The sequence below is a fragment of the Hemibagrus wyckioides genome, linkage group LG06 (assembly GCF_019097595.1).
Source record: "Hemibagrus wyckioides isolate EC202008001 linkage group LG06, SWU_Hwy_1.0, whole genome shotgun sequence".
NCBI lineage: Eukaryota > Metazoa > Chordata > Actinopteri > Siluriformes > Bagridae > Hemibagrus > Hemibagrus wyckioides.
In genome coordinates this window covers 37,869,544-37,889,890 of record NC_080715.1, presented here as the reverse complement: position 1 = coordinate 37,889,890, position 20,347 = coordinate 37,869,544, and the positions used below count along the sequence as shown (strand labels likewise).

At 37.8% G+C, this 20,347-nt stretch overlaps 1 protein-coding gene across 1 annotated transcript; it reads right to left on the bottom strand.

Annotated features, from left to right (window-relative positions):
- Positions 1-11,346: 11,346 nt before the first annotated feature.
- Positions 11,347-20,347, bottom strand: LOC131353843 (junctional adhesion molecule-like). Its single transcript, XM_058390917.1, has 4 exons — positions 20,299-20,347; positions 12,763-13,068; positions 11,636-11,962; positions 11,347-11,525 (listed from the first exon to the last, which is right to left on the bottom strand). The coding sequence occupies exons 1-4, from the start codon at positions 20,345-20,347 to the stop codon at positions 11,347-11,349; spliced, it is 861 nt and encodes a 286-aa protein (XP_058246900.1).

Below are 20,347 nucleotides of genomic sequence, written 5' to 3'. Positions count from 1 at the left end.
TTTTTCATTACTGGTTGCACTTGTGTTTGCAGAGTAAACATAATTGAGGACATCAAATCAATTGTGTTGCAGTCAAATAGCATGAAGATACTACAGGTATTTAAATTAGCTCAACTGAAAATGTGCCCAAACTTTTGCACAGTCTATCTTTCACATTTGATATTCTTTTATTCAACTCAGTACTGCTACACTAAGAACTTTTGTCATTTTTTCTAAAAACATCCAGCTTTCTGTAGAAATAGAATGACATATCACCACAACATTTTCTTATAAAGTCAGATCAAATTATGATGCAGCCTTAAAGATGTGCCCAAACTTTTGAATAAAACTGTATGTGACTATAATTCATTTAAGGTCTTATCAGGTCAGCGTGCACACTAAATATCAACTTTTATTGTGTATTTAAATTCTTTACCTTTAACATTAATCCTGATGTCTCTGTATTCCTTCTCAGTGCTGCACCTGTAGACTCCCTGATCCTCTTCTCTCAGGTCAGATATGAACAGAGACAGATTACCAGGAGAAATGTTATTAAACAGCTGAAGTCTGCCACGGTAGTGTTCATCATTTAACACGTCAGTCGGAGATCCTGTTCTGAAGGTCATCCAGGTGAATGTCTGAGGTTTGGTGTTCAGGTCAGAGCAGGAGCAGGGTAACAGAACTGAACCTCCTTGGTGTTGTGTGATTTCTACCAGGTCATTATCACCAGAGAGATCACAGCCTACAGAAACACACATACAAAAACTCAGAATCTACTGAATACTATATGAAGAACAATATTTCAAAATGAAATTAAGAAAACATTTAGTTTTCTAAACAGTACAACGGTACATTTAATTCCAAAATCATGAAATGTCTCTTTTCTACTTCTCCTGACTATTTAAGAATAATTAGTTCATATAGAAAATACATTTTGTGATTATTTGAGAATTGGTACATCCAGCTAGCAGATCATTGCAGACTGTAATTGATATAATCAGTTTTGCTACAATGGTTTAACCCTTTGTAGATGATTGTTGTGAAATCGCATTAAACCACTTCCGGCCTGAATGCAGCCAAGGTGACGTATGTATCCTGCCAATGCCAGTTCATGTGTATATAATTGTAAATAAGTTTCTGTGGCAGCTTTAGGACTGAAATTGTCATGAATGGTTTTTCACTCAAGTCTTCATCAGTGAACATTAACAGAATAGACTTCATGTAGAATCTAAAATGAATTTCCTGGCTACACAATAGAACCTTCTGGCCATATAGTAAACAGTTATAGAAGGAAAATTGTTTATAATCTCACTATCCAGTGTCATCCAGATAAGGATGGAGGTTTCTTCCTCATATCGTCTCAGGGAGTTTTTCCTTCCCACCATTGAATCATTAAATTGATATATATTTTTATAAAATTACTTTGTGACAATTTCCATTGTTAAGTACTATACAAATAAAAATTCATTAAAATTTAACTCCATGGAAACCCACGTGTGTAACAGTGCCTGTGGAACCAGATCACCAGAGGGTGCCATCACCTGAGTTTTGACAGTCTCTAACTTGCTTCCGGTCTCACTCAGGTATTTAAACAGCTCTGCCTAGGTGTTCACTGTGAAGTATCATTCTCTAAGATTGTGTACCAAGCCTTGTATTTGCTATTGTGTCTACTACGTGTATGATCCCTGCCTGACCCTAGTTCTACGATTGTTCGGTTTTGCGATTTTGGTTTTGTTTGCTCAGTGTTTTGTTTCCCAGCTTTTTGACCCTTTTTGCCTGACCATACTGATACCGAAACCTGCCTGCTGATTTTGTTATAATAAAGATCTGCTTATGGATTCTGCTACACATGCCTCCGGTGCATCCTTACAATATGGACATGGGAAGAACAAACACAGAAACTCCACACAGATGGGAACCTGATCTCAGGACTGAAGCAGGGACCCTGGAGCTGTGAGGAGACGACGCTACACACTGCATCACCACACTGCTCATAGATCCACACATTTACACTTTTGTATACAGCCGTGGCCAAAAGTTTTGAGAATGACACAAATATTCATTTTCATTCATAAATCCCCAAAAACCCTTTCATCCTCTCTTAACCATGGTTACCTGCAAGGAAACATGTGCATCACTGGTTTGCACAAAAAGAGATTCACAGGCAAGGATATTGCTGCTAGTAAGATTGCACCTAAATTAACTACTGTATTTATCACATCATCAAGAACTTCAAAGAAAGAGGTTCCATTATTGTGAAGAAGGCTTCAGGGCACCCAAGAAAGTCCAGCATGCACTAGGACCATCTTGTCAAGTTGATTCAGCTGCAGGATCGAGGCACCACCAGTACAGAGCTTGCTTAGGAATGGCAGCAGGCAGGTGTGAGTGCATCTGCACACACAGTGAGGAGAATATTGTTGGAGGATGGCCTGGTGTCAAGAAGGGAAGCAAAGAAGCCACTTCTCTCCAGGAAAAACATCAGGGACAGACTGATATTCTGCAAAAGGTACAGGGATTGGACTGCTGAGAACTGGGGTAAAGTCATTTTCTCTAATGAATCCCCTTTCGGATTGTTTGGGAAATCCGGAAAAAAGATGGAAAAGGAAAAGGTGAGCACTGTCATCAGTCCTGTGCCAATAAAGCATCCTGATACCATTCATGTGTGGGGTTGCTTCTCAGCCAAGGAAGTGGGCTCACACACAATTTTGCCTGAGAACACAGCCATGAATAAAGAATGGTAGAAAAACATCCTCCATGAGCAACTTCTCCTAACCATCCAAAAAGAGTTTGATGAAGAACAATGCCTCTTCCAGCATGATGGAGCACCTTGCCATAAGGCAAAAGTGATAACTAAGTGGCTTGGGGAGTAAAACATCAACATTTTGGGTCCATAGCTATGAACTTCCCAGACATTAATCCCATTGAGAACTGGTGGTCAATCCTCAAGAGGTGGGTGGACAAACAAAAACCCACAAACTCTGACAAACTCATAATTTATTTTAGGTCTTATCAAGTCTGCATTCACCCTGAATATTAACTTTTATTGTGTATTTAAATTCTTTACCTTTAACATTAATCCTGATGTCTCTGTATTCCTTCTCAGTGCTGCACCTGTAGTCTGTCCCATCTTCTACTCTCAGGTCAGATATGAGCAGAGACAGATTACCAGGAGAAATGTTATTAAACAGCTGAAGTCTGCCATGGTAGTGTTCATCATTTAACACGTCAGTCAGAGATCCTGTTCTGAAGGTCATCCAGGTGAATGTCTGAGGTTTGGTGTTCAGGTCAGAGCAGGAGCAGGGTAACAGAACTGAACCTCCTTGGAGGCCATTATAAACATCTTTACTGTTAGCAGAGAGATAACAGCCTACAGAAACAAACACACAAAAACTCAAAATCTATTGAATACTATATGAAGTACAAAAAAAAATGACACTTCAGTACATTTAATTTCAAAATCTTGAAATGTCTCTGTTTTACTACTACTGACTACTTAAGAATTATTAGTATGTGTGAAAAATACATTTTGGGATATTGATCTATATCTTAGTGTTGGTTTGATTAGTAAAGGTTTACAGATGTGAATATAAATATCAGCTAAGGATGAGAGAAAAAAACAAGTCATGAGGTTGAAGGAATGTTTTCAGTTTGTCATTAAGAGGTTGTGAGATACCCACTGCATCCCCACACTGCTCACAGATCCACACAATTACACTTTTATATAAATAGTAATGAAATTAAAAACATAGAACATATGAGGCTAAACTGGAATTAAAGCTAATAAAAATCAAAGCAATGAAAGTGTTGAACAGTTCAGTCCACATATACCACTCTAGTCAGTTTGGAAAATGTGAACACAGTGTTGATAAATGCATGTAACTAATTGCAGAAAATAACAAGTATCAGTATGATGTAATGTAGGAAGTGAAGGCGTTGGTCAGAGAGACAGCAGTGACATAGAGACAGCAGAAAAAAGTTCACACACATCTATTTACAGCTAAGACCAGAGTGAAGAAGTGATGTACAAGTTACAGGAAATAACTTTTCTACTATGCTTTATATGAGTTATTATAGATACATTCAATAAGACAGAGATTGAGATAATGACAGAGACATTATCAAGCATCAGCCAGGTCACTGTGTACAGAGCCAACTAATGTAGAGGACGTTAGGATTGACCGCAGGTGGACCAGTGATTCCCCTCCCCCCATGCACCAGAGACTTTTTAACAAGGACACTGACAAGTATTCACAGTTTATAAAACCACAGACACATGAACAACTAGCATTCTCATAGTTCTGCAGAGCCAATGAGAGACACCCAGCATGTCAGAGTGACCACAGGACTGTGGTCAGGGCAATGTGGGGGCTGATGGGAGACTGACAACTTCCTCTTTCTCTAACAGGGCATTACATTTTCTCTTTTTCTGTATTTTCTATCTAAGAATGCTTCACAAAAGATATAAAATGACACATAGACTCAAAATATTATTCCTGATATTATCCATCAGCACAGAGGCACCATATTACCAATACTTTTGGGACATCTGCCTTTACATGCACATAAACTTTAATGACACCCCTTTCTGAATCCGTAGGGTTTAATATAGAGTTGGCCCACCCTTTGCAGTTATAACAGCTTCAACTCTTCTGTGAAGGCTTTCTACAAGGTTTGGCAGTTTGAGTAGTTTGACTAAAAGTGCATTTCTGAGGTCAGGGACTGATGTTGGATGAGAAGACCTGACTCGCAGTCTCCACTCTAATACATCCCAAATGTGTTCTATCGGGTTGAGGTCAGGACTCTGTGCAGGCCAGTCATGTTCCTCCACACCAAACTCACTCCTCCATGTGTTTATGGACCTTGCTTTGTGCACTGGAGTGCAGTCATGTTGGAACAGGAAGTGACCATCCCCAAACTGTTCCCACAAAGTTGGGAGCATGAAATTGTCCAAAATGCCTTGGTATGCTGAAGCATTAAGAGTTCCTTTCACTGGAACTAAGGGACCAAGCCAAACCCATAAAAAAAACCCCACACCATAACCCAACCCTCCACCAAACTTTACACCTTTTCTGGATTCACTCACCAAGATACTGACGAGCCACTGCTGTTTCCACCTGCACAGGCTGAGACTCTGAAGAACCCTCACCCTGAAGACAGTACATTTAATAACATATTGTACAATAAACCTTTTGTCTTCTCCACTCTTGGTGTTATTTCTGAGTTTTCAGAGTCCTCAAAAACCCAGCTATAAGCATTACACACTTGGCACAATGCAGTCAGGCAAGTACCGTTCTCCAGACAATTGCCAAACCCAGACTCGTCCAACGGATTGCCAGACAGAGAAGTGTGATTCTTCACTCCAGAGAACATGTCTCCACTGCTCTAGAGTCCAGTGGCTGTGTGCTTTACACCACTGCATCTGACACTTTGCATTGCATTTGGTGATGTAAGGCTTGGATGCAGCTGCTCGGCCATGAAAACCCATTCCATGAAGCTCTCTACACACTGTTCTTGAGCTAATCTTCTGCACAATGTGCTCCTCAGCATGTGCTGACCCCTGATCTGTGATTATACGTGGCCTACCACTTCGTGGCTGAGTTGCTGTTGTTTCCATTTGCTTCCAGTTTGTTATAATACCACAAACAGTTGACCGTGGAATATTTAGTAGTGAGGAAATTTCATGAATGCACAGGTGGCAACCTATCAGGTACCATGACAACCATTCACAGAGCTCTTGAGAGCAACCAAATTCTACAATTTCTACAGATTTTTTACAAATATTTGTAGAAGCAGTCTGCATGACAGAGAGACAGCAGTGACAGAGAGACAGCAGAAAAAGGTGTGAAATTCACACACATCTATTTACAGCTAAGACCAGAGTGAAGAAGTGATGTACAAGTTACAGGAAATAACTTTTCTACTATGCTTTATATGAGTTATTATAGATACATTCAATAAGACAGAGATTGTGAGAGATGTAATTCAGTAAATGTGTAAAAACATACACTGTAAGTATTATAGGGATGTAAAATAATCTGACTGTAGAATCCTCCTTATTCATTAGCCCACCTCTCTTCATCAGTACATTTTACACTGAAGTTAATCAGGAAGAAAAAATCCACATGATCAAAGCTGAACAGGTCTAAATAAGGACATTATAACACAAGGCAGGATGTGTACGTTTACCTTGTGTATAAAGATTAACTCTGTCTTTGAACAGATTAATAGTGTAACATTTGACACCCCTAACATCCCTATAATACTTGTTAGTTCAGGATCAGAGCTGAACTCCGGCCTACTGTAAACCCAGTCTGGACAGAAACCACATGAACTAAACACAAAGCAGCTGAACTAAGAACTGGCTAATATTCTCTCTCCTTTCTGTAATAGAAAATAGAAAATAACTTCACTCACCTGCAGCCACGTGAAACACGACAGACAAAAGATACAAGCACTTCATCATTACTGATTCTTCTGTACACACACACACCAGTCCCTCAGCGTGAAACACACACACACTCTGACACACTGCCCGAGTGTCTCTCTTTATATACTCTGGTTTTCAGGAAACCACAACAACCACTATGTCATTTCTCATTTTTGAAAACGTATTTCATCACTAATTCCATCACACATACATACATATATATATATATATATATATATATATATGCTGTAAAGTAAGAATGCTTTCAAAAATAGAAGTGTTAATAGTTTATTTTCATGAATTTACAAAACGCAAAGGAAGCAAAATGAAGAAAAATCTAAATCAAATCAATACTTTATGTGACTTCCCTTTTCCTTCGAACCAGCAACTTGCACACTTTGTACACTTAAAACTCAGGGATGCTGCAGGGTCATGTACATATATACAAAATATATATATATATGAGTGTGTGTGTGAGCTGAGGGACTGGTGTGTGTGTGTGTGTGTGTGTGTGTGTGTGTATGTATATTTAGCTCTGATGTCCATCAGTATATTCACCAGCAAGTGTGTTTCCTGAGACTTACAGGAAGTGATAAAGACACATTTACCACGTGTGAGCTGAGGAGCACTTAGAGGCTGATCACCAGTGATTATAAAGAGTAAGATTCATCATAGGAGATTAATTCTACTTATTTACATGAGTTAATAGAGTTTAAAATGTTTTTAAAGGTGATTTTATTTCATTATTTATTTATTCTTTTATTACAGAGCTAAGGCTTGGAGACTAAGTGGTGACATCTTGTGCCTCAAAGGCTCTACTACAGCTGATCTACAGATAATTACTCATTAATGATCTAAATCTACATCCAGATTCCTGCAGAAAGAAGAAAGAAAGACTTTATTGTCTAATGTACAGGACAATAACATTATTTTCATTCACTTTAGAAATAACATTCTGTTGAATTAAACAGGATAATTTACTTAATGATGCTTATGTTGCATTTTTATTTTTAGTTCTAATAAACTAGATAATAGCTCATAATGAAGAAACATTCTTAGTTATCAATGATATAAAACACACAGTTATAAAGGGGAAACTATCAGGAGAAACAATCCAGCTGTGTACAGGAAATCAGTGGATTAAACCAGGAAGAAAAGAATGAAGATGTGAGATGCTGGTCCTCTGCTGGTCAGGGAATCGTCTCTGGTGACAAATATGTGAATATTTCTAATAATATTCTCTATGACTTCTTTGTTATAAAACATCTATATAAATAGTGCAAAACTTACATTGTATATTTTGTTAATTATTTCAGAAATAGAAATTTCTATTGTTTTTGATAAAACAAACAAAACAAGCTTTTAATGTGTAAAATAATGACATGTCTGTTGTCTACAGTTACATTCAATGTTGAAGAATATCTACAATATTTTAGTTAAGTATTTTGTTTGATGACTTCTATATACACCCACCAAGAAACAGACCTTTTAGGACATGTCCATCCTCCTCACACACACTGCAGTCTCACAGTGACCTCAGAAATCAGCTCCTTCACACCAAAACATGCTGCACAATTCATCACCATGACACTAGATCTACTGAGAATGCCACCTTGTCTCTACATCATGTGACATTATTAATCTTGCCAGTCAGATTCAGTCAGGTCATTATGTACAGCACCATCTAGTGTTGAGGATGTTAGGACTGATGATGGCAGCTATAACACTAATCCCCCTCCTCCTTCTGCTAGAGTCCTTTAAGACTCCTCTCTATGATCAACCAGACTGGAACTGGTGTCTCTGAAAACTGCTTTTTGCTAGTGTTATCTTCTGAAATACAAGAAGAACAGCTACATACTCTAGTAATAAGCTCTTCTTGTGTGTTCCTTGTGTCATCATAGACTATGTTATCCATTTGATTCTCATCACTCCTGCAGGTTATAAAGATTGAAATAGTGCTCATGGGCAGGACTCAAACCTGACCTTAACATGACCAAACACCAAGCAACTAAATTAGGAAACAGAGCAACTTAAATACACACGGGGAAATGAGACACAGGTGACAGCAATGACACCTTTAACAGACAGAGGGGAAACACATCAGGGGGAAATGAGGACCTCTAGTGTCCAAAACACTACATAACAAGTCCAGACTGTAGTAGTTAAGTATGTTACTATGGTCTAATGATCGCTGGGGAACCAGAGAAAACACGAGTAGGTTTCAGGGAGAAATGTCCATATGACAGTGATATTTATTGCAAATAGTATGTCATACATCAATAACTTGTCTCACCATTCACACACACACACACACACACACACACACACACACACACACTGTATTCATCCTTCTCATTTTATTATCAATAATGTGTTCTTTATTAACACCTGTAACAGACTATAAGGACATTATGCAAATTACACAAAAGCTAGATTAGAAATCCACATTCAATCCAGTCCAGTTCAATAATCCTCCTTCTTTTATTTTTACCCAAAGTCTTTAAAAGACAGAAAGAAGAACTTCTATAGCAGTCTTCTTACACAACAGCATGATGGCAAAAGCTTTTCTACAGCATTTGTTTTTTAACCTGATATAACAATGTTACACATCAGATATAAAAATATCAAATACACTTAAAATATAATTATCAAGATTATTCATCAGCAATTTTTCTATGGATTAAAATTGAATGCAGAACAATACTCTTAGCTGAAATTAGTAACTGTAACACATACATACATATGCCAGAATCTGCTATATAATTTTAAACTGTATTAAAATCATAAATATTGTGAATCCCGTGCTTGACCATGGTGTATATTTATGTTTTCAGCATTATTCTATAATATCTGAGAATGTGTCTATATTTCCATTGGATTAGTTTGTAATGATGCTCTCCAGTGATCATCTGGACCCGTGTTGCTCCGGCTGTGTTAATGTGGGTCAGTAGAGTAGCAGGTGTAAATGACAGTAGTAAATAAAGTGGCATCAGACACAATCTGAGAAAAAACAGAACATGAAAATTATACATATATCACACAGAGAAATTCTATGGCTTTTACTGTCAGATTCAAGAGGTGAATAAAAAGCTTTTAGGTGACACAAATCTCCAAACTTGACTTAGTTTTTTACACTATGTGTTGTTCTTATAGAAACAGGAGAAGATATTTTCCTATAACACACTGTTAAAAGAAAGCATGTGTGCTTTATGTATTTTACATGCAGTGAATCACAAAAATAAAGATGTCTATTAATATTACTAGCTGTACAGTCAGGAACTGCTTACTGCAGGGGCAATTACACAAACTCAGACAGGTGGTAGATTTTTAGGTGATTCTAAAGTAATGTACACTAAATGCAAAACAAAATAGTACATTTTTAATGAATTTTTTTGCAGGTGTTTAATATTTTTCAGTAAAAAACATTATCCTTCTTTGACGTCTGGCCAAAAACCAAAAGTGCTGTTTTTGACCATTTTATGCCAAAGGAGTCTGATGGCATTCTTAATAAATATAATGAACTAATATTAAATATATACAGGTCTAATGTCAGGGTCTAATATACAATGAGAGACTTTATTTTACATTAATGAGTTTATAACATTCTCCATTTGCTATAACAGAAAGTAAGGACTCTCTGTGAATTAATGTTACTCGCCTCAGACCAAGGGGGGCGGAGCCGGTAATGATTAGAGTAATGCTGAGCTGGATCACTATATCATTATAGAAGAAAAACAATGATCTGCAACGGCATCAACTCAGGCTTCGTGATTAACGACACTTTTTCGCTTTGCCTAAGCATGATCTATGTGACCATCGTCCCTGACAGAGACAGGCGCCTTCAAGAGGTGGGATTTATAAGCTGCATTTCTGTGTAAACTTTACTTTGTACTTATAAAAGTTTAAAGCGTAAACCTTGTGATTGTGATGTGTAATTATTATGTTTCGTAATTATTCTGTTCTGATCCTATAAAAACCAACCCATGAATGAAATCAAAACAGGATCAATGAAACAAATGTTCATACCTGGAAAAAGGAAGAAAATTAAAACAAATCACAAAGGGGGGGGGGGGGGGGGGTCGGAGGATTGTGTTCATTCATGAGATAGTGGGAAGGGGGCGGGGCTTCCAGGTGGTGTAAGGGAATATTGCACACCTGAGTAAATTATATCAGGTTCATGTCAGTTGGCTCATCTCCAGTTTTATTGATGAGAAAAAGTTGTTTTGGGAATTTTTTGACTGATAACTCATACTAGTGTACTTCTCTGTGAAACTGCAGAGCTCCTACACAAAATACAGAACGGATCTCAGGTCTGGTCTGCATGTATACTAACCTGATCCTCCTGCTTTATCTTATAGTCCAGACATCCTTCAGTAGTCACCTTCTCTCCACATCGTCCTCCTAAAGTAAAAAGTCATCAGAAATGAAAGCTTTTAGTTAGTAACTTCAGTATTTTACTTTGTGAAGTGATCATGTAAGGTGTGCAGGCTGCTGTTCTGTTTCAACTCAAATACATTAACACTGAAGACAAGATCACACACTGAGTGATACAAAGAGCTACGTTTCAAATCTTTTTGCAGTGCTTGTTATGAGATAGTGATAGTATTTATATATGTTGTTGATCCAGAATGCTGGTGAACAGACAGACTCACAGACTGACTGATGTATTGACCTATACACTGACCTCAAGACTGATTTACTGGCTGTATTGACTTGATTTCCAAAAGAGGAATTTGGAGAAATTTAGTGGAAAACTCTGTGTGTGTGTGTGTGTGTGTGTGTGTTTGTGTTGTACTGGTGTACCTTTGTGTCTCCAACAAATAAATGCCACTACACCGACTATCACCAACAGAAAAACCACAGAAACACCGAAAACTGTGTAAAAAAAAAAAAAAAGCGAACGAAAAATGTTAATAAATCTAATAATACTGGTATCTTTTTCATTTCTGATGAAAAGTTTTGGCACCCAGAGGGAGGCTGCTGTGAGTTTGTTGTTTATCTTGTTCCAGTGTTGTTGAGGATGATGAAGGTGGAGAGTTTGTTGTTTTACTTGGAGGCTGTTCTGATGGAGGTCTTCTGTCTGTTTTCCCCGAGTGTGTTGAAGTTTCTCTTCTTCCTACTGAAAAGACAAAACATATTAAATCTAAAGTCTGTTTTTAATCACTGTTAGTAATATGACACATGACACTGGAGTAAAGCATGTTCACAGTCATTAATGAAAAAATGTACCTTTAACATTTAGTCTGAAATCTTTTCTCTCTGCCTGTACAGAACATCTGTAGTTTCCCTGGTCCTCTTCAGTCAGGTCTGATAGGAGTAGAGAGAGGTTTCCTGGAGAGTTTTTACTGACCAGTTTGACTCTGTTTCTGTGATGTCCAGTCTGTTCAGGGTAAATTTCCTGATAATGATTGCTATTAGATTCTGTTGGTATTGAAAACTCCCATTTTAGAGACTTTGGTTTGTTCTGTAGGTCAGTGCAGACACAGGGCAGAACTACAGACTCTCCTGTGAACACAGTCATGTCCTCTACCTCTGCCTTCTTCACCAGCTCACAGCCTGAAAACACAACATTTACAGTTAATAATAGAAATACTGCAATTATTAATATTCCCTGCTTGGAAATCACAACATTTTCTGATAGAAACCAGAAGAGATTTTTAAAGGACCTGTTTAAATTCTCTAAATGAATCCAATATCAGGACTCTGATACCCAATACTGAAGCATTACTGACTTATTTTATTTTAATAACTGTAAAATCTTTAATAAACTTTAATATTTGTTTTATTCCAGCTGATGATGCTCCTACAAATGGAAACAATTCCTCCAGTTAAAATACTTCACCTTCCATAAAAACAATAAAATAGTTGTTAACATATGTCTTTATGTCATGTACCTTAGCTTAGAAATTGTTAGGATTTTATCTGCAATTTCCCAACCTGACCACCAGAGGGACCCTTCACCCCAATTCTAGCGCTTCTGGGTCACAAACTCACTTCCTCTCTGTCAGTAGATTTAATATTTAATTTTACAGTATGTTAGTGTTATGAAGGACTTATACAGGTGTCATGTAGCTCTATAAACACTACAATGAAAATAAATCATAGATTAGACTGAGAAATGTCTCAAATCCAATCCAATACCAGTTGAAAGTTTCAGGTCAGTCTGATCCCATAATCAGTATTTAATGTCATTTAGAACTCTGTACTGATGTGTCACTATATGACTCCTAGATTAATTCCCCTTTAGTTATAGGAAATGGAGTAGATGTTTTGGTTAAATAATGTGACTATAATACATTTGAAGACAAATCTTTCACACTGAATACTAACTATTATTGTGTATTTAAATTCTTTACCTTTAACATAAATCCTGAAGTCTCTGTGTTTCTTCTCAGTGCTGCACCTGTAGTCTCCCTGATCCTCTTCTCTCAGGTCAGATATGAACAGAGACAGATTACCAGGAGAAATGTTATTAAACAGCTGAAGTCTGCCACGGTAGTGTTCATCATTTAACACGTCAGTCAGAGATCCTGTTCTGAAGGTCATCCAGGTGAATGTCTGAGGTTTGGTGTTCAGGTCAGAGCAGGAGCAGGGTAACAGAACTGAACCTCCTTGGTGTTGGATGATTTCTACCAGGTCATTATCACCAGAGAGATCACAGCCTACAGAAACAAACATACAAAAACTCAGAATCTACTGAATACTATATGAAGTACAATATTTCAAAATGAAATTCTATTAAAATATTTATGCTTCAGTACAATTCATTCTAAAATTTTGAAATGTTTCTGTTTTACTACTACTGACTACCTAAGAAATAATTAATTGGTACAGATAACTGTTTGTTTATATTGTGTTTATTTAGGATTGTATCATATTTTAGTGTATGATTAGGAAATCTTCAACAGTTTATTGACAGTGGAATGGCTCTCCCTTTTAGTTTTTATAGATAGTCTTGCCTCTCTATTTTCCCTCTCTCTCTCTCTCTCTCTCTCTCTCTCTCTCTCTCTCTCTATATATATATATATATATATATATATATATATATATATATATATATATATATATATATATATATATATATATTGCCAAAAGTATTCGCTCACCTGCCTTGACTCGCATATGAACTTAAGTGACATCCCATTCCTAATCCATAGGGTTCAATATGACGTCGGTCCACCCTTTGCAGCTATAACAGCTTCAACTCTTCTGGGAAGGCTGTCCACAAGGTTTAGGAGTGTGTTTATGGGAATTTTTGACCATTCTTCCAGAAGCGCATTTGTGAGGTCACACACTGATGTTGGACGAGAAGGCCTGGCTCTCAGTCTCCGCTCTAATTCATCCCAAAGGTGTTCTATCAGGTTGAGGTCAGGACTCTGTGCAGGCCAGTCAAGTTCATCCACACCAGACTCTGTCATCCATGTCTTTATGGACCTTGCTTTGTGCACTGGTGCACAGTCATGTTGGAAGAGGAAGGGGCCAGCTCCAAACTGTTCCCACAAAGTTGGGAGCATGGAATTGTCCAAAATGTCTTGGTATGCTGAAGCATTCAGAGTTCCTTTCACTGGAACTAAGGGGCCAAGCCCAGCTCCTGAAAAACAACCCCACACCATAATCCCCCCTCCACCAAACTTTACACTTGGCACAATGCAGTTCTCCTGGCAACCGCCAAACCCAGACTCGTCCATCAGATTGCCAGATGGAGAAGCGCGATTCGTCACTCCAGAGAACGTGTCTCCACTGCTCTAGAGTCCAGTGGCGGCGTGCTTTACACCACCAGCTGACAGTTGACTGTGGAATATTTAGGAGCGAGGAAATTTCACGACTGGATTTGTTGCACAGGTGGCATCCTATCACAGTTCCACGCTGGAATTCACTGAGCTCCTGAGAGCGACCCATTCTTTCACAAATGTTTGTAAAAACAGTCTGCATGCCTAGGTGCTTGATTTTATACACCTGTGGCCATGGAAGTGATTGGAACACCTGATTCTGATTATTTGGATGGGTGAGCGAATACTTTTGGCAATATAATGTATATATATCAGGGGTCTCCAACCTTTTTCCCTCTGAGAGCTACTTTTGACAAAATGAAGGTGGCCAAGAGCTACTCGTGTTATATTATTAGTAACATTTATTTACACAGCTTATTGCAGTAAACCAAACCAGCTGAATAAGCTATTTTTGCTTGTAATTTTTTTTAATTTTAAAATCAAAAAGGTATATTTTGTTTTCTTTATCCTTTATCCAAACTACTTCAATTTGTGTTTATAGATTTAAGTTTATATAACACTTCCATGTACGGTCTTGGTGCTAGCTGTGTGTCAAATCGATTGATGAACCTCTTTATTAAAGTGTGTGATGTGCATGGACACGGAGAGGAGCATGATTTGTCCGGGGAGTCAGATTTCGGTACAGGACACAAAAGGGGCGGGACATTTCCGAGTTTGATTGGGATGAAATTTTTATTTACACAATTCAGTAAAATAAATTCAATAAAAATCTTTAAATTGAATAATAAAATATAAATACATTTATAGAAAAATACCCAGCTGATTTCTACTTTATCCTTATCCATGTGTTCAATTTTTCACTTCATTCCCATCTCTTCATTATTTATTTATTTGTTTATTTATTTATTTATTTATTTATTTTAGATGTGTATTTGATATTAACATGATTATTGTGCAACATGCTTGATTGGGATGAAATTTAAACAGGTTTAATGAGTTAATTTGATTTTATCAATTTTGTACATATTCTATGAAACTTTAGGTGAGCTACTCAGAAGTGTGTGTTGGAGACCCCTGCTCTACATGCTTCTCCTCTTATACCAGTGATTCAGACCCCTTCAGCCCTCTAGACCTGAACCCTGAACTTGGATTTAACTTCATATAGTTATTTAGTTATAATTAGTGTTTAGTTATTTAGTTAAAAGTCCACATGGACATGAGAAGAACAAACACAGAAACTCCACACAGATGGGAACCTGATCTCAGGACTGAAGCAGGGACCCTGGAGCTGTGAGGAGACGACGCTACACACTGCATCACCACACTGCTCATAGATCCACACATTTACACTTTAGTAGAGATGGGAATGAAGTGAAAAATAGAACACATGGATAAGGATAAAGGAGAAATCAGCCAGGTATTTTTTTTTTATAAATTTATTTATATTTTATAATATAATTTATAGATTTTTACTGAATTTATTTCACGGAATTGTGTCAGTTTTGAAAATGTGAACACAGTGTTGATAAATGCTTGTAACTAATGCTAAAAATATGATGTAATGCAGGAACTGCATTAGATACAATCGATACAAGTCCTTTTCTTCTTCCAACAATATCCAACTTAATATCTCACACAGCTCTCCATACATCTTCTCCTTAGCCTTCACAACATCTCTTCACCTTATGATGCATCTCCTTGTAGAATTGTGTCAGTTTTGAAAATGTGAACACAGTGTTGATAAATGCTTGTAACTAATGCTAAAAATATGATGTAATGCAGGAAGTGAAGTTGGTGGTCAGAGAGACAGCAGGAAAAGGTGTGAAATTCTCACACATCTATAAATACTTCAACCACCTTCTCAACACACTCTCCTTGCTTGTCAGCACATTTCCGTTTGCATCCTTTATCACCCTAACCTGTAACACATCCATCCTAGCTCGGTCCCTCTGTCTAGCCAATCGATACAAGTCCTTTTCTCCTTCCAACAATATCCAACTTAATATCTCACACAGCTCTCCATACATCTTCTCCTTAGCCTTCACAACATCTCTTCACCTTATGATGCATCTCCTTGTACTCCTGTCTACTTTCTTCATCTCTCCGCCTATCCCAGTTCTTTTCTGCCAGCCTCTTTCTCCTTATACTTTCCTGTACTTCCTCATTCCACTACCAACTCTCTTTGTCTTCTTTCCTTTGTCCAGATGTCACACCTAGTACGTACCTAGCTGTCTCCCTCACCACTTCTGCAGTACCTGACCAACTGTCCAGTATCCCTTCATCCCAGCATCTGTCCCATCTCCTCTCTGAATTTCACACAACAGTCTTCTTCCTTTAGCTTCCACCACCTGATCTGAGATTCAGTCTTCTCTTCCTCATCCTCACTGCTAAAATCATCCTACAGACTACCATCCTGTGCTGTCTAGTTACACTCTCCCCTGCCAACACCTTACAGTCTCTAATCTCTTTCAGGTTGTATCTCCTGCATAGGACATAGTCCACCTGTGTAGATTTTTACTGAGTTTATTTTATTGCATTGTGTCAGTTTTGAAAATACCAGTGTTGATAAATGCATGTAACTAATTTTTATCTAAAATAAAAACTCTAAATATGATGTAGGAAGTGAAGTTCGTGGTCAGAGCGACAGCAGTGACAGAGAGACAGAGATGATAATGAAGTGAAAAATACAACACATGGATAAGGCTAAAGTAGAAATCAGCTGTTTTTTTCTATAATTTTAATTATATTTTATAATTTAATTTAAAGATTTTAATTGAATTTATTTTACTGAATTGTGTCAGTTTCGAAAATGTGAAATGTGTTGATAAAACCAATTAACTAATGTTAAAAAATAAAAATCCTAAATATGATGTAATGCAGGAAGTGGAGTTGGTGGTCAGAGAGACAGCAGGAAAAGGTGTGAAATTCACACACATCTATTTACAGCTAAGACCAGAGTGAAGAAGTGATGTACAAGTTACAGGAAATAACTTTTCTACTATGCTTTATATGAGTTATTATAGATACATTCAATAAGACAGAGATTGAGATAATGACAGAGACATTATCAAGCATCAGCCAGGTCACTGTGTACAGAGCCAACTAATGTAGAGGACGTTAGGATTGACCGCAGGTGGACCAGTGATTCCCCTCCCCCCATGCACCAGAGACTTTTTAACAAGGACACTGACAAGTATTCACAGTTTATAAAACCACAGACACATGAACAACTAGCATTCTCATAGTTCTGCAGAGCCAATGAGAGACACCCAGCATGTCAGAGTGACCACATGACTGTGGTCAGGGCAACGTGGGGGCTGATGGGAGAATGACAACTTCCTCTTTCTCTAACAGGGCATTACATTTTCTTTTTTTCTGTATTTTCTATCTAAGAATGCTTCACAAAAGATATAAAATGATGCATAGACTCAAAATATTATTTCTGATATTATCCATCAGCACACAGACACTTTATTGCCAAAAGTTTTGGGACATCTGCCTTTACATGCAAATGAATTTTAATGCCACCCCTTTCTTAATCCAGAGGGTGTAATGGGTGTTTATGGGAATTTTTGACCATTCCTCTAGAAGTGCATTTGTGAGGTCAGGCACTGATGCTGGATGAGAAGGCAAGGCACACAGTCTTCACTCTAATTCATCCCAAAGGTGTTCTATCAGAGGATAGTTGAGGTCAGAACTCTGTGCAGGCCAGTCATGTTCCTCCACACCAAACTCGCTCATCCATGTCTTTATGGACCTTGCTTTGTGGACTGGTGTACAGTCATGTTGGAACAGGAAGGGGTCATCCCCAAACTGTTTCCACAAAGATGGAAGCATGAAATTGTCTAAAATGTCTTGCTATGCTGAAGCATTATGAGTTCCTTTCACTGGAACTGATGAGCCAAGCCCAACCCCTGAAAAACACCCCCACACCATAACCCAACCCTCCACCAAACTTTACATTTGGCACAATGCCATCAGGCAAGTACCGTTCTCCTGGCAACCGCCAAACCCAGACTCATCCATCGGATTGCCAGACAGGAAAGTGTGATTGGTCACTTCAGAGAACACATTTCCACTGCTTTAAAGTCCAGTGGCGGTGTGCTTTACACCACTGCATCTGACACTTTGCACTGCACTTGGTGATATAAGGCTTGGACGCAGCTGTTCTGTGATTTTACGTGGCCTACCACTTGGTGGCTAAGTTGCTGTTGTTCCCAACTGCTTCCACAACTGTTATAACAGTTGTAGGAAAACATCATTTGAGTTCACTCTAGAATCTACTGTAACATACATTTCTCTTTGAATGATCATTTACATATCCCAGCTCTCACCACCAAATGGTGATCAAATCAGACGCTGATGAGGAACTGTGAACTAGCTGACAGTTGGGGGACCAACTCTGGGGATCTTTCTCCCATCCAGTGCTTTGTTTAAGAGTATCACCTCTAGGGTTTTGTATTGTCACACCTCCAAGTCCTGCCCACTCAAGGCCTTTAAAACTACAACATATGTTCCTTTTCACTGGACTTGAGGACTACAGTACCACCGCAGTGTGTTCTGATCTCCAATAAAACATTTCTGCTGAACACTACTTCTGAGTCCCCTGAGTCTGCTTCGGTGAATTCACAACACAATTGACTGTGGAATATTTAGTAATGAGGAAATTTCACTAATGGACTTATTGCACAGGTGCAACCTGTCAGGTACCATGCTTGAATTCACAGAGCTCTTGAGAGCAACCAAATTTTTCACAAATATTTGTAGAAGCAGTCTGCATGCCTAGGTGCTTGATTTTATAAAGCTGTGGCCATGGAAGTGATTCAAACACCTGAATGATTTGGAGGGGTGACCCAAAACTTTTGGCATTATAGTGTATTATACATACAATTACTCCAGTTAAAATACTTCATCTTTCATGAAAACAATAAAAATGGTTGTTAACATATGCTTTTATGGCATGTACCTTAACTAAATATAGTTAATACATATGTTACATCTTCATTGGGCTACATGACACCTACATAAACCCTTCATAACAACTGACATGAACCTAAATACATATTATATGTAGGATTATATTAGTTGTTTGTTAATATGTTAATGTTTATGTTAAATGATTTCACTGGAACACTGACACATGAAGAACAAACACAGAAACTCCACACAGATGGGAACCTGATCTCAGGACTGAAGCAGGGACCCTGGAGCTGTGAGGAGACGACGCTACACACTGCATCACCACACTGCTCATAGATCCACACATTTACACTTTTGTAGAGATGGGAATGAAGTGAAAAATAGAACACATGGATAAGGATAAAGGAGAAATCAGCCAGGTATTTTTCTATAAATGTATTTATAATTTATTATTCAATTTAAAGATTTTTATTGAATTTATTTTACTGAATTGTGTCAGTTTTGAAAATGTGAACACAGTGTTGATAAAAGCAATTAACTAATGTTAAAAATAAAAACCCTAAATATGATGTAATGTAGGAAGTGGAGTTGGTGGTCAGAACCACAGCAGTGACAGAGAGACAGCAGTGAGAGAGAGACAGCAGTGAGAGAGAGACCGTAGAAAAAGGTGTGAAATTCACACACATCTATTTACAGCTAAGACCAGAGTGAAGAAGTGATGTACAAGTTACAGGAAATAACTTTTCTACTATGCTTTATATGAGTTATTATAGATACATTCAATAAGACAGAGATTGTGAGAGATGTAATTCAGTAAATGTGTAAAAACATACACTGTAAGTATTATAGGGATGTAAAATAATCTGACTGTAGAATCCTCCTTATTCATTAGCCCACCTCTCTTCATCAGTACATTTTACACTGAAGTTAATCAGGAAGAAAAAATCCACATGATCAAAGCTGAACAGGTCTAAATAAGGACATTATAACACAAGGCAGGATGTGTACGTTTACCTTGTGTATAAAGATTAACTCTGTCTTTGAACAGATTAATAGTGTAACATTTGACACCCCTAACATCCCTATAATACTTGTTAGTTCAGGAACAGAGCTGAACTCTGGCCTACTGTAAACCCAGTCTGGACAGAAACCACATGAACTAAACACAAAGCAGCTGAACTAAGAACTGGCTAATATTCTCTCTCCTTTCTGTAATAGAAAATAGAAAATAACTTCACTCACCTGCAGCCACGTGAAACACGACAGACAAAAGATACAAGCACTTCGTCAT

Excerpts from the sequence above, each read along its gene's own strand:
- LOC131353843 (XM_058390917.1), bottom strand. The coding sequence starts at position 20,347 with ATGACGAAGTGCTTGTATCTTTTGTCTGTCGTGTTTCACGTGGCTGCA. Across the intron at positions 13,069-20,298 it reads CGTGTTTCACGTGGCTGCAG|GCTGTGATCTCTCTGGTGAT; the intron begins GTGAGTGAAGTT and ends TTGTTTCTGTAG. Across the intron at positions 11,963-12,762 it reads CTTCAGGATTTATGTTAAAG|GCTGTGAGCTGGTGAAGAAG; the intron begins GTAAAGAATTTA and ends TTGTGTTTTCAG.